At 44.6% G+C, this 14527-nt stretch overlaps 2 protein-coding genes across 6 annotated transcripts in view; one reads left to right on the top strand and one right to left on the bottom strand.

The window, feature by feature from the left end:
- The window catches only part of LOC142583363 (cysteine dioxygenase type 1), a 163496-nt gene extending 161837 nt beyond the window's left edge, over positions 1–1659 (bottom strand). Inside the window, exon 1 of the mRNA XM_075693791.1 lies at positions 1399–1659. Coding sequence (XP_075549906.1) covers positions 1399–1586 — 188 coding nt within the window. The 5' untranslated portion in view covers positions 1587–1659. The remainder of the gene's footprint in view (positions 1–1398) is intronic.
- Positions 1660–2342: 683 nt separating this feature from the next.
- Positions 2343–14527, top strand: part of LOC142583364 (AP-3 complex subunit sigma-2-like) — a 39546-nt gene continuing 27361 nt past the window's right edge. Inside the window, exons 1-4 of one of the 5 annotated variants that reach the window (XM_075693794.1) lie at positions 2458–2536; positions 2637–2750; positions 7592–7781; positions 11957–12068. In XM_075693794.1, the coding sequence (XP_075549909.1) occupies positions 7735–7781; positions 11957–12068 (159 nt within the window). In that variant the 5' untranslated portion in view covers positions 2458–2536; positions 2637–2750; positions 7592–7734. Of the gene's footprint in view, positions 2537–2636; positions 2751–7591; positions 7782–11956; positions 12069–14527 lie in introns of all 5 variants that reach the window. The other 4 variants (XM_075693795.1, XM_075693793.1, XR_012828607.1 and 1 more) reach the window with 4 other exon arrangements.

Consider the following 14527-nt stretch of genomic DNA (forward strand, 5'->3'; position numbering starts at 1 on the left):
ACTTGGAACGTTTCACCGGAGCAACGGCCATGTTTCAGAGGGAGTTTGTGGGGAACCAATTCGGCGTGGCCTGTGTTGTGTGTGAACGCTCGTGGTCTTCGAGTGACCTCACAACTGCCCTGAGGGCCGTCAACCATTGCACGATCGCCTTGGCTACGGTGAAGCGGTGCGTGCATGCCCTCTGAGTGCGGTGAGGCGCGTGTCTGTCCTAGGTGCCGGGATTCGTCACTAAAAGGTGTCGTGCAGCGTTTTGCAACACCACATATGTGCCCCTCGGTGCCTGATCATCGTCCGCGGCTCAACATCGTGGAGGAGGGACCACTCGTGCGTCGCCTTCCATTTATGTGCATATGGCGTTTGGCGTGCGGCAAAGGACAGTTCGCCATTAAGAGGCCCACATACACAGCTTCGCTAGTCATCTACCTTCACAGAGTGGATTGGCACTTTTTGGTTGCATCACTGCAAGTGAGAGGTCCTTCGTAAATTTGCTTATATCGCACAGACATTGCGCATCTGACGACGATTAATGTGCCCACTATTAGTTCTTGTCTTAAGTAACCTCTTCAATTTTGGCTGCGATCCGTTTCTTTTTTTCATATTTTGCGTATTTTTTTTTTCCCGTATGCATTATGGTTTCAGCTGTTGTGCAGTTTGCGACATTTAATATCCCGACCATGTTTATCGCATCTTTATCGAGCCAGGCTAGCATAAAAAATTTGTAAGCATAAAAAAAAAAAAAGAACGCGGTTATATTGTGCACAAACGCCACGCATAGGCTATGCGTGCCATTTCCTTATATTATACTCATTTCCGTGCCGAGCACGACAAATGCAGTGAATGAAACCATTAAAAATAAAAGTAAATTGCGGATGCACAGCGACAGTATAAATGTGCGTGCAAGCTGCACCGCTCGGATATATGAAAGTTTAACAATCCGGATCGTCACGAGATTATGTCCAATCATTAAAGGCACGTTTATACAAAACATTTCGAGCGTTCCATTTTTCTATACCAGTAGGCGCCGATTTGCAGCTGGCGCACCCAAAAAGATATTTATCTCGTGACCAGATAGCGAATTGTTTTTTTAGATTTGCATGCCCACTGACCTTCTCGCGAAATTATACATCAAGCGTTGAACATACAAATAAAATGAAAGCGCTCCACAAGAAACGAAACTTAATTGATGGTCACTAAGTACGTGCTAGGCGACGACGTTAGCACGGGGGTATGTGCTGTCCGCAAGCCGAAAGTGGTGATCTATTTAAGGGGGGAGAGGGGGGGGGGGTTATATACACTCGCGCACACCGGTCTTGATAAACAAACAAACAAAAAAAAGGCAACGCACAGGGCGAGTTGTGCAGTGCACGCGCGCGTTGACCTGCGGCACCTCAAGCTCACCTGTGCCTGTCAAACTTGGCGTACTGCTCCCATTCCTTGGGGTTGCTCCGGTACGATGACATGAGCTCGTGTACGTACTCGACGTTGATGCGGTCATCCTCGAAGACGCGGTGCAGATGGCTGATGAGGTCCTTGAGCGTAGCCGCGCACGGCGGCTTCGACGAATTTGCGACGCTCCTCGGCTCCATCGGAACACTACGCGCCACGCGTGTTCGTCGCCGGGCGATTTTGAGTGCTTCTAGATGGCGCACATTTTTTTTTAAAGGCCAGCGCTGCTGCGTGCGCTCGACACGATACGTGACGTTTCCGACAGCGTGTCTCGCTTGAGCCAATCACACGCTGAGCGAGCGCCGCGCGTCACTCCGGGCGCGTCGGTTTCGGTTTCGATATGCGAGCTGCCAGTCCCGGCGCCGCCTTGTACGACGTGAATGCATTTTGTGTTCGTGACAGTAGCACTGAAACAAAAAAAAATAATTTAAAATGCAGTCGGAATGCGGTTTAATGCTACTGTTGTGTTCGCAAAGTGCGAATATGGGTACGCAGCGCTTTAAAAAACACGCGCCAGGAGCAACGTGCTTCCTTACTATTCTTTCCTTCAGCGCGGTGCGTCAAATATGTTTATGTTGTTCTATTTAATTTGATGCATGAGTATCTGGATTAGCGTATGTATTACTGCAGTGCATACATTCGAATATTTGCAAATTTGGACGCACTAGAACTATAATTGCTGCTTGTAGTACAGTAGTGTTGTCATGCATTTACGCACTATACAACTAATTTCTACGCCGTAGCGATGCCTGCTCAGGCACCGTTTTCAGTTACTGGCTACAATTACGTTCCCTGTACAGCAGCTCTAGAACGTCCACTCATGATCAGTTTCGATTTTGAGTATTGTAGCGATGGCTAGCGAGTACGTCACGGCTACATAGCCTTTGACAAAGTCGTTTCTGGCCGGCACTCATGGGAACTCGGTAAACAAGAGCATGTGACGGCGTGAGGCGTCGATGCGCTTTGGCAGTTAGCTTATATTTTAGGTTTCCTCAGTTATTTCGCAGTATACTTTGCAATAATGATCAAAGCAATCTTAATATTTAACCAGTATGGAAAGATAAGGTTGACAAAATTCTACGAACATTTCGTGAGTACTGTTCTCATGGGCGCACATACGCGGGGCCGGGGGGCGTTTTTTTTTATAGTGTTCCTGGTATGATACGCTCTTTTTCGTTTTCTCGAAACAGTCGTCGTTTTTGATGATTTCAGCATGAAGAGGAGCAACAGCACATTATACGCGAGGTTTTTCAACTTGTTTCCAGACGAGCAGAAGACGTTTGCAACTTCCTTGAAGGTGGAGAGTGAGTTGTCTACTAAACTCTACATAGCTCTGTAAACTCGTTGAAGTTGACGCATTCGTAAGATATATGCTGTGGCAAAGTTTTTGATGTTCTTTGGGGATTGAAATTTGGATCATACGCGAACGTAGTGACGTCGACACATCTTCCTAAAGCGCCGGGCTGCAACGCCACGCTTTATGCGATATTCTCCCATGTTTCTCCCGTCACCGCTGTCCATAAACGTCGTGATATAAACTGAAACTAAAGATACGACGCATAATTAAGTTGCAGCTGAAGAATATAAAGTGAGAGATATGGTTGATACCTCTTTCACGGTAGAACACGAAAGTGAAACGTGTCTTAGAAGCCGTTGCATGTTTGCTTCGCGAACTCGCGGTCCGCTGCCGCGAAAGGCGACTGTTGTTTCGGGTTCGCTTGGCGCGCTGTCCTGCTGGCGAGCGGCATCTTGCTGCCGAGCCGCTTCGGCGATGGTACGAACATTTTGGTCCGGCACCGTAGTATCTTGGGCAGCCAGTTGCGGCGCGCTCAGCTTTTGGAATGCGAGTGGCAGAGCTCGCAGCGTGCGCCGCGATTCCGTTCCGCTTCACGCTGGCGTGCCTGGCGCCGGACCAAAGCGAGATGCACCCGTCGACGTCGTTGCCTTCCTGCGCCGCATAGAACAGCAGTTTTCTTAGTTGGTACCATCGCACGCGAAGCAGCAGGCGGCGTGTAAGCACTGCTGGGGCATGTTGAAGCTGCACTCCGTAGGCGACGAGGCGTCACAGGCTAATCGGACGCGAAAGACAAACCGTCATGTGTAGAAACTGCTTCGTCATTTCAGCAGACGGCCTACGCCAGGCGACACCACGTTGGAGCTTCCGCTGCGCTGAGATTACCGAAGCGCTCACTGTCAATGCTCGTTAGTGTCATGATGCAGATAAAAAATGAAGCTGTGCAGGGTGATATGGGCTGCACAAGTTTTGAAGTGAGCGAAGCTGAGAGTAAAACTGATAATGAAGAATGACTGAGGTAATATGGAAGAAAGTAAATGGATTAGGGGAGTGTTCATATATTGTACAAGGAAAACATTGATTCAATAAACGGTAAAGGAAAAGAACTAGGAAGCTTATGAGCAAGTACACAACTGGTATGGTAACATGGCAACAAAAAACAAGCGCAAAGTCGGAGATGCAAAGTCAATCTCATGGGTGGCAGCAGTGGAAAGGAAACCTGTTATGAATAACTACTTAAGAGGAAAAAAACGAAAGCAGAAAAGAAACAAATTTTCAAAGCGAGATCAGGATGCCTTTTCATGCACACTTTTAAAGCGAGATACAAGGAAGTAGCGTGTGCTTGCTGTGGTAAAGCTAGGGAAACGATGGAGCATGTTTTATTAGAACGGGAAGATATTGGCCCAGCAGTCGGAATGTGAAGATATGTGCCTGGCGATTGATTTTGATCGAGTAGGCTCTCCTGGCCTCCTTGAAGCCCTTGGGTTCAGCAAGCGCACAGGGAAAGTAAACATGTCTGTAGTAGAGATTAGTAAGAGGTGATTGGGAGGTTTGGTGGAAGAAAGATGAGGAGACAACAAACAATAGGGGCATACAAAACAAAGTTCCCAATAGGGGTTCAGAAAGCTTGGGGATGAGAATTCTTCATTTTGTTTGTTAAGATAGGTAGAACGTTGGGCACAATAATACCAAGAGCTTGGTGGTGCAGCTGAATGTCCCATTCCAGAGGGGATGCTCATAGCATCCATTCATCCATGCAGTAGTTTGCTTCATCTTACCTAGATGGTGGCACCATCCCTGTCAAGAGGGACCATATTTTACGTGTTCGCGCTGATCTCGCATCCGTTACGGGACGCTAAAGGTGGACCGCGGCATAAAACACTTTCGTGTTAAACATTTTTCTTGCCTCTTCGTCGGGGTTTCCTGTTCGCGCTCATTTCCTCGCTGGATATATACATATATGTATGGACCAATTGGGTCACTGCTGTCTGGCCTAGTCGACACCTTTGGACACTGGGCACGTGCCCGAACTGACAGTTTCAGCACTGGGTATTTGCAAAGAGAAACGTTCCCATTTTAGAGGGTAGCTCTTAGACTCTTTCCTGCAGCTTGCATCGGAGTCCCTTGTAACCAAGCGAATGAATACAGTGAAGGATAAAAGAGAAAGTGGCGATAGCGAAGGGAGCATGAGGAGGAACATGGAGGAGGGCGCAGCGAATATGATTTGGATATTGCTTCGGTTTTGTGATTTGAGCATTTTTGGTGGTTCTGTGTACAGGACCCCTGATGCAGACATTTCATTTCTTAAACAGTTACACGATTTTTCAAGGGAAAACCATGCACGACACACTCGTGCAATGATGGGGGGCAACTTAAGCTTGCCGAAAATTGACTGGGAGCTACTATGTTCCGTACCTTCATGTCAAAATTCGGATCTTTTGCTTGACATTCCGTTGCCTATGATTTAAAGCAGATTGTGCGCTAGCCGACTCATATTGCATCAGGTGAATCCTTCATTCTTGACCTTGTGTTTATTACAGATGCCATTGAGAGACTTGGTTTTTCCGCGAACATTGTACCAGGAATTTCTGACTATGAAGCAGTGCTCTTTAAAAGTAACATGGCGCGGTCTCTTGCTTATGTACTTAGTAAACCATTTCTTGACTTTAGCAGTGCCCTCAGTGAAAGTATTTTAGATTTATTGGAGCAAGAATACGAGGAATTCGATGGAAGGCACGCGGCTGGCCTTATGAGTGTTAATGACTTGAGGCTACACTTTAAATCTGTACACGAACGTATCGCAAGGTACGTGCTGCAAAAGTTAAGAAAAATAAATCGCTGTAGTCCCTGGATTACACGTGAGCTGCCGCAGCTTAAATGTTGCATCAAGTGCCTAGGAGCCTCAAGACCGAGAGCAAGCCACATTCCATTGCAGTCCCCCCATAGCGAGCTGCGCACGAAAATAAAATAATCTAAGTATAACTTTTTGAATGTCAAAATGCATAACTTTCTTGCATCTGACCATTCAAAATTTTGGAGACACTTGACACAAAACAAGGACCTAGTTAGGAAAATTAAATCAAATCAAAGTGAAATTAATGATCCTTACTGCATTGCATCAGCTTTCAATGATTACTTTTCTTCAGTGTTTTCAATGGACAGTAAGCACGGTGCTGAATTTCAGTCACCTTGCCTTAATTTGCCAGACCTATCAATATCCGTTGAAGGGGTTTTTGCCGCCCTACTCAATTAAGACAAAAACAAGTCTCTAGGACTAAGCAATATCCCTAATATGTTTCTCATACGATATGCAGAATGGTGTGCTAAATACCTTGTGATAATTTATAACGAAAGCCTTTTGAATTCTGAAGTTCCTACTGACTGAAAGGCTGCAAAGAATATCCTCATTCACAAATCCGGCAATAAACTCTGTGTAAGTAACTATAGGCCAGTTTCACTACTATGTACTTCGAGTAAGGTTATGGAACATTTCATCTTCAAGCACTTGAGCTCTTCCTTAGAAAGTAGCAACTTTTTTTCCAGTAACCAACATGGGTTCCGGGGCGGTCTGTCAACTGTAACCCAACTTATTCACACATCTAAAGATCTTTTTTCATGCTTAGATCAGGGTGTGCAAATAGATGCAATATTCTTCAATTTTGCAGAACCCTTTGATCACGTTTCACATAGCTGATGTTAAAGCTCCGGCATCTGCTACAAAATCACCATCTTGTTCCATGGTTTAATTCAAATGTTTCTGAATGGCACCAATACGTCCAAATATCTGGTTGCACTTCACCACCTGCTCCAGTTCTCTCGGGGGTCTCTCAGGGCTCCGTGCTTGGTCCCCTCCTCTTCCCGATTTACTTAGATGACTTGCTTTTCAATCCCTAGTACGTTGAATTTTTTTTTTTTTTCACAAACAACTGCATTGTATATCTAGCTATTTAAATCGCAGGGGATCACTGTATACTGAGCGACTCCTTACCAGAGGTTTCAAATTGGTGTCAGGCCTGGCAAATGACTTTAACTACATCAAAGTGTTCTAAAATGACCATAGCGCACAGGAAGTGTTTTCTTAATTACACATACAAAATTTATGGCACAGCTATTAGTCCTGTTGTATTTGACAGCCTAACTTGGAGCTCACAAATCGGGTACATAGTCTCAAAGGTGTCCAACAGGCTTTGGCTGAATCGTCTGATGCACTGCCCAAGTAAAACAAAGCTAAAAACCTACACAACACTAATACGCTCATTGCTGGAATATGCTGACTTTGTTTGGAATCCGCGAACCCAAGCAGACATAAACTGTATCGAGAGAGTGCAAAGGAAAGCTCTTCGATTTATTTTCAATGCATACGGAAGAAACGTTTCTGTCACTAACCTACTGAGGTGATCAGAACTTCAAACCCTTCAATCTCGCCGCAGGTTGCATCGCTTAAAAGTGCTGCATAATATCATCAATAATGAAACAAAAATTAATTTTGAGGCCTACATGGAATAAAACACAGCACACCCAACACGCAACAAACATAACTCTACAATCGTAGTTCCGTAGTGCCAAACGAAAGCTTACCAGTTTTCTTTTTTTCCCAAAACGATATCTGAATGGAATAGGCTCCCATGTGACATAGTCAGCATGACAAATCAAAAGTCTTTCCTATCTGCTGTCATGTCTTTCCTATAAACTTAGTATGCCTATGTTCATTTTTGTGCTTTTGTCTGTTATAAATGCAGTGTTCGTTTTTGTATCAGTGTTTGCTACTATTATGCTTGCCTTGCTGCATCGTGACACCCACCAAAGTGATTGCTTTTCTCTTTATAAATGCAGTGTTCGCTTTTGTTTTAGTGTTTGCCTGATTTGCTGCATCTTAATACCCACCAAAGGGACTGTACCACTCCTGCCTTGGCTACCAAATGGTGGTTGGCAGTGTTGAATAAATAAATAATAACCATGAGGCGCAAAGCGGAGGACGAGGCTATGGCGAAAGCATGAGAAGAAAGAAATTATGCAGATCCCACTCACTGTGTGAATCGATGTAAGCAAAGCTTTCTGTGCTGTTTGCTTTGATTGACGTTGATTAGCGGTGATGTTGATGGCAAATGTTTAATCTATTAAACGTTTTGTCCAACACCAGAGTGGTGAGTTGATGTTAAACGTTACCTTGTGTGCATAACTGCTGTTTGTCTGCGTAGTACACAGAACACAAAGGGAGAGGTGTTCGCTTGAGGCATTGTTGTGTGCCATATTTCATAACCTCTGAGTGGGTTGATCATTGTCATTGCCTCACATGGCACACCGCATCATGGCAGAAGCATTAAACGTGAATTGGATTATGGGGCTGTATGTGCCAAAACCACAATGGGATTTTGAGGCAGGCTGTAGTGGCGCACTCTGGATTAATTTTGGCACCGTGGTGTTCTTTAACGTGTCTCTAAATCAAAGTGTGCTAGCGTTTTTCTATTTCACCTCTGTCGAAATGCGACTGTCTCAGTGGAATCCGCGATCTCGAGCCATCGCCGCAAAGCACACGCAGCGGGCACAGAAGTGTTGATTTGATGTGCGACCACTTCCGTTGTTTTGCCTAGACCCTGCAGTGCATTTTAATTAATGCGGCTCTGCTTCTGCACACCCTGCGTAAGTTTTCCGCTAGACATATTTGCATGGTTTTATTTTTCAGAAATAGCAGAAACGCACCATACTGTACCTTGAACTTAAGTTTATCCAGCATTTCCTTGCCTTCTCGTGTCACCTTTTCCCTATCCCCCCCCCCCTTTTGTATTAGTATGGGAACTACGAGCAGCAGAGAGTGGCAAGGCTGTTATTTGCTTGTTTCGCGACTACATTGTTTCTACCCATTCTCTGCCACCTCTCTTCCCTCCTCTCTTCCAATCTATCTAGCTTCCCTCTGGACTTGCACATTGGTGGAAAGGTAAGCGCTTGTGGGGGGTCATGGATAACTACACCTGTCAAGAGGCTAAAGTGGTGACGACAGACCCAAGAGTACCAGAGGGCATTGTGCACTTACGATGCAGTGTAGTCCAAACCAGTTCCTCGCATTTCTTTTCTTCTCTGCCATGCTCCTTTTATGTATATACACGCCGTGAATCCCCCCCCCCCCCCGACGTGGTGTGCGATGCGGTGTGCCTGACAGAAGCAGCCACAGCAGCAGTGGGAAAGTCGAAGGAAAAGGCAAAGAAAGATTTGCTTTAAAGTGTAGTGCCGTGCAAGACAGGCTCTGCGGCAATGATGGCTGTGAGATGGTGCCAGAGTAGTGTGCGTAGTCTTTTCACCAATGACGTCACCAACACCATATATGGAAACAAAACGCAGCATGAGTGGAGGTCTGTCTGCAGTGGCTGCTGTGAATCGTGCCCACGTCATCATTCATGTGCTGCCTCTTGCAATCTCCTGATTAGCGAGGCAGTTGCACCACACTTTGCTCCATTTGCAATGTACCGCATGAAATAGCTTATCTGTGCCAACTAATATATCATGAAATGAAAGCACATATAGAGCTGCGCTCAAATTTCGCATTAAGCAGTATCGTAATCGTTCGTGAATTTTTAGTTAACCCCCAGAGTGGGTGTGCCACTGCGGGACAGGGAGTGTAGATAATAGAAGCCCTAAATGTATTTAGATATGTCTTGTACTTCTCTATGCATACGCTTCTCGTCAACATTCTTCCCTTGACAAGCACCATACATTGCCTTCATGCCCATGTCACGTACAGTGAACAGCTGCAGGCGATGAGGCATTGCTTTTGTCATCCGCTGCTGCTGCTGCCTCATCAACTCAAACAAGCTTCGCCTCCTTTAAATCCCAAAATTGCATTGGATCTGAGTTTTTTTAGGTTGCTCTAGTGCGGCCTAACTCAGTTTGCTGGCCATTCGGGTGATGAAATTGTAGGCATTTATGGGACTTGCACCATGAGTCTCCTAATCTCGGGAAGCTGAAAGTGTGCAAAGAAATATTGCAGAATGCAGGTTATCTCAACACTAGAGGTACTTATAAACACAGCAGAATTTCACAGGAAAGTGGAGGTCTGAAGTGATGAGCAGTGGTTGGACAATGTATGTTGCTGGAGCGAATATTTCAGCAAAGAAATTTGTCTTTGTCAGGGCAGCAACCCTGACGAAGACAAGTCCTTTTGCAGAAACCTTGGCTCCGGCAACATTTCTTATTCTACTATTGTTCACCACAGAGGCATTTCTGTAATTTGCCTGGGAAATTGTCGCATTTTAAGGCCTATAGCACAACAAGAAATACTGTGCTGTTGAAGACTCGTCAAGAATTTTGACCAACTGGTAATATTTTGGCAAACGAACTTGTCACCCCCTGTAGCGCAATCTGTTATGTCAACAGTCATCCGATTGGTCAAATGGTGGTCAGTATTCTGCGTTTCAAATGTGGATCTGCACCATCTTGAGTCGGCTCTGTGTCACTGACCCTTACAACCAGACTAGGTTGAAGACAAATAGTGCATTACCACAAAGGGCAGCTGAAAATGGCCACAGTGTATGTGAGCGCTTTTCAATGCATTATACAATGCCATTTGCGATGAAACTGCCAACAAAGCTGCCTGTGTGCAGCTCATTAAGACAAGTGCATTAGCATTCTTGCCCATAACATCATATGTTAACAAATTGGGATTAAACGGATTTCTTTCTTGCTCTTACTTGCAAGAGACACTTGCATGAAACTGCAGCTCTTAGCTGGCCTCACTCAACATGAATAAATCTTGTTTTGTCTGTGAGCAGGTCTCGCTTCCACAAATGCCTGTCCATTCATGATTGGAATGGTGGACAGCACCAATTATAACATGTCATGAGAATTATTTCGAAGGCCACCAACAGGTCATCTGTCTTACACTCCAGTAACACGAGCATACCATATAGAGCTTTCAAAGGAACATTAGTTCAAGGGGTATGTGTCAGTGCCACAAGGTCCTCTTCTGAAGCTTTTAACAGAGGCCAAAATGTGTCCTAAAATGCAAAAGTTATGAAGGATGAAATGAACTAACGACATGCATAAAAGAAATGGGGACAGCTCGATGCATAGCAGCCGATAACCAAATTGCACACAGCCCCTATGTTGTGTTGATGGTTGATGTTGCTGCTGGTGACAAGCCTTACCGGCGCTGTTGTACTGGCGTGTTCCTGATTGAGATTGTGGGCGTAATGAAATTGTTTAGTGCTTAGAAACTTCTATAATGCAGTGAAATTTGGTTTTAACTGCTAAAAATTGAACTTCTGTGTTTATACAGAATTTTGTTTTGGTCTGTCGGATGGCCTCTAGGCTTCGGATTTCAAAGAACAAACGCAGACTCCCTTGACTCAAAGCTCCCTTCAGCTAGGCCTCCTCTGTGACAGCACACATCCTCCCTTGAAGCAAACATTGTTCAATTCTAGGGGCATTGAAAGCGCCTGTGTGACTGGGGTATTAGCCTCTGTCTTAGTTTGGGACAATAAATCGCATTGTACACACTCCTTTTTAGGCTCATGATAATCTCGTAAATGCAGCTTCTTAAGGCTGTTTGCAGTACTGAAGCTCATTTTGTGTAATGTCCATGCAGTTCTACATAAATGAAAATTAGAGCAACCTTTTCATGGCTATGACGTTACGGCGCTATGAGGAATGTTGCTAAGCAAAGTTGCAGGTTTGATCCGAGCCACGACAGTCTCATTACAATGGTGGTAAAATGCTAAAATGTTCGTGGGGGCACTTAGATTCAGATGCATGTTAAATAACCCCCGGTGGTCAAAATTACTCAAAAAATACCCCCCTATGACATGCCTCGTAATCATATTGTGGTTTCTTGCACATGAAAATTCAAAAATATTAAATTTAGCTTTTTACCCTTATTTCTGGCCATGGAGAGTACATTTGTACCGAAAAAAGAAATACAATGAAGTAATAATTGAGAAAAAGCCTAATTGCTGTAGTAATTAGTACTCATTTTGCTCAACTATGGGCAACTGAAAACTCACTACAGCCCATTGTAAATGCTGCTATAAGCTATGCTATCAATATCCTATGCTGAAGCCAGAAATATGAGGCATTAAAGTGTGTGTAGCGTATGCAATATGTTGGGCATCACAAGGTTAACGTAGACAGTACGTGGTGTTGAGCATTTTCACTACGTTTTTGTTCCGTCCTTTTGAAAGCATCGCATCTCGCATGTAACTGGTACCTCTGTTCACTGTTTTTCAGTCTCGTTAAAAATTCTGACTACAAGATTATCTACCGTCGTTATGCCACTCTGTTCATAGTATTCTGTGCTGACTCCAGCGAGAGTGAGCTGGGCATCTTGGATTTGATTCAGGTATGTAGTTTTCCATCCTGGTGTTAACAGCGCAAAACGTAGAAGGGACACGAGATTGTGCCGCAGAATTCAGACGCTGTGAAGTGCTGAAAAAACACAATGGCCACCTGGCTCGGGAGATTATTGAGGCAGCCAAGATTGCCAGACTTCTTGAGCAGTGTGTTAGCGCGCAGTCCTTGTTGGTAACAAAAAAAGAACTTTTTGTTCGCAAACAAACAGGGACGAAGAATAGGAGCAACGCAAGGACGAACGCTGTGGTGTTAAAGCGCTCGTCCTTGTGTTGCTCCTATTCTTCGTCCCATTTGTTTGCACACAAAAAGTTTTAAGATGAATCTGTTCCAACTGGGCCGACTCGCAGGTATGCTTAAAAAAAAAACTTGAGCTTTTGCCAGTGCAATCATTATCTTGAGTGCAAAAAAGTGTGTTTCACATGACGGGCAATGACATGTCTGTGACACGTGTGGGCAAATGTATAAGAAGCTGTGTATCTTTCAAATAAACGTTGAAAGTCTGCGCTTGTCGTCTTCTCGTCTCGTGTCCCTTCTACGTGTTGCGCTGTTCACACCAGGCAGTGTAACACATATAAAAAAAAGAACAATCTCCCAGATCTTTCATTACACTGCAAATATGCTCGCCTTTGCCTATTCCACGAGGTTTATCATTGTAAGCATGGACTGAAGAAACAATTTATCACCCCACTTTTCTGTGTTTCATCTCAATCTGACCACAGAAATAAACTTGCCATACTGTCCTGCCAAAGGAACAGGTACCATGATTCTTTTTTACCCTGCACAAGTGTTGACTGGAACCACCTTCCTGCATCCATCATTCACATCACAGATATATCTTCACTCGAGACAGCAGTCTGCCATGCTATCGCTTAAAAATTTTCCTTTATATCATTGTCTGCGTATATTTTGCTTTGTTACCATTCCTTTCCGTAGTGCTTTCGGGCCTTTAAAGCATCTATATTAAATGAATAAACATGAGTGCTATGTTGTTTCACCTTGCTGTCTGGTCCAGTGCACTGCAATATGTTTCACAGCGATCGACGTTTGCACAGCTAAGCAGTTCCGTACAGTTGAACCTCAGTATAATGAACACGCATATGAAATAATGGCCATAACAAAGTAAATCTAAAATGTTTCTTGTTGACATCTGGATGTAACAAATATATGCTTACAACGAATACCAGATAAAAAGGAGGTACTTGCGTGTCAGATGTGACTTCATTATAATGAGGCTCAACTGTATATGTGCAAACATGTGCTGGAAATATCGGCGATTCCATTAGCCATGTTTACTGATGTGGTGCTTTCACACGTTCCATAGACCTGTTTTTTTCATGCTGCCGCCAACCCTGCGCACACATTGGGTTCCTGCCACCATTGTGAAGGATAGCCGTGCTGGCAAACACAGGCTTGTGTACTGGTGCTGGAATGTACTGTCGAAGCGTGGCCTCGTAAACGCTAGCGTATTCGGCCATGTGATCAAGCCAACTTATTGTAGCCACCGTTAGCCAGCACCTCAGCCTTAGTTCAAGAAACATGACTGAGCACTGTTGCATACATGACTTTAGGCGAGGGACTCGGCTCATTATGATGAAGCTAAAGCTCATGAATGTGAAAAAAGGATAACTTGCAACGACTGTGCTGTACACACTCACTTAAATTTATTGAGTGACTGTCAATCAAAGGGGCTGCTCTACTTGATTGTTACAGTTAATGTGAAATACAGGTGAATGGTTGGCACTGAGGGATGCTGGAAGGTTTGCAGGTAAAGTCGGTGCATTGAATGCCATATTGGATTTTGTGCACTGATGCACCTTACGGCTGGAACTATGCACTTAGACACAGTGCTTGCTTAGCGGCATGCATGTCAGATTTCCGTGTAAAAATGTTGGAGAAATAGCAGATGCAAAACATACCATAAGGAGGTCGGGCAGATGATCGGCTACTGCAGCCTGCCCAAGTCTATCCCTCACAATGACGCTGAAAACCAGTGTTGCCTGACTGCAGCACAGGGTTGTCGGCATTATGCAAGTTCCTTATAGTTCTATCTAGGTTACAATAAGCACAAATATTGAATTGACACTGATTGATACTGCATTCATATCGGGTACACTTGAATGTGGTGCTGTGAAAATGAAAATAAGATAGCAAAATCTGACAGTGTTGGACTCAAAATGTGCTACCAGTTCCTTTGGTAACTACTTCCACATTGCTTGTGACAAATCCTGTTTCACAAAGAAAAAAAAAAATGGTAGGCGACCCTAATCTTTGACTTGGGTGTCTCTTAGTGGCACTCGCACCTTGGCGTTGGTGTTCTTTAGGTTAAGTAAGCGAACGTCTTTCCCCTGGCACGATATGAGAGAGGGTGAGGAGGCAGCATGGCACACGCCACCTGGCGGGGCACGGTGCATGAAGGGCACCTTACGCGCTCTCTCCAGTGCTGACATC

The sequence above is a fragment of the Dermacentor variabilis genome, chromosome 5 (assembly GCF_050947875.1).
Source record: "Dermacentor variabilis isolate Ectoservices chromosome 5, ASM5094787v1, whole genome shotgun sequence".
Lineage (NCBI taxonomy): Eukaryota > Metazoa > Arthropoda > Arachnida > Ixodida > Ixodidae > Dermacentor > Dermacentor variabilis.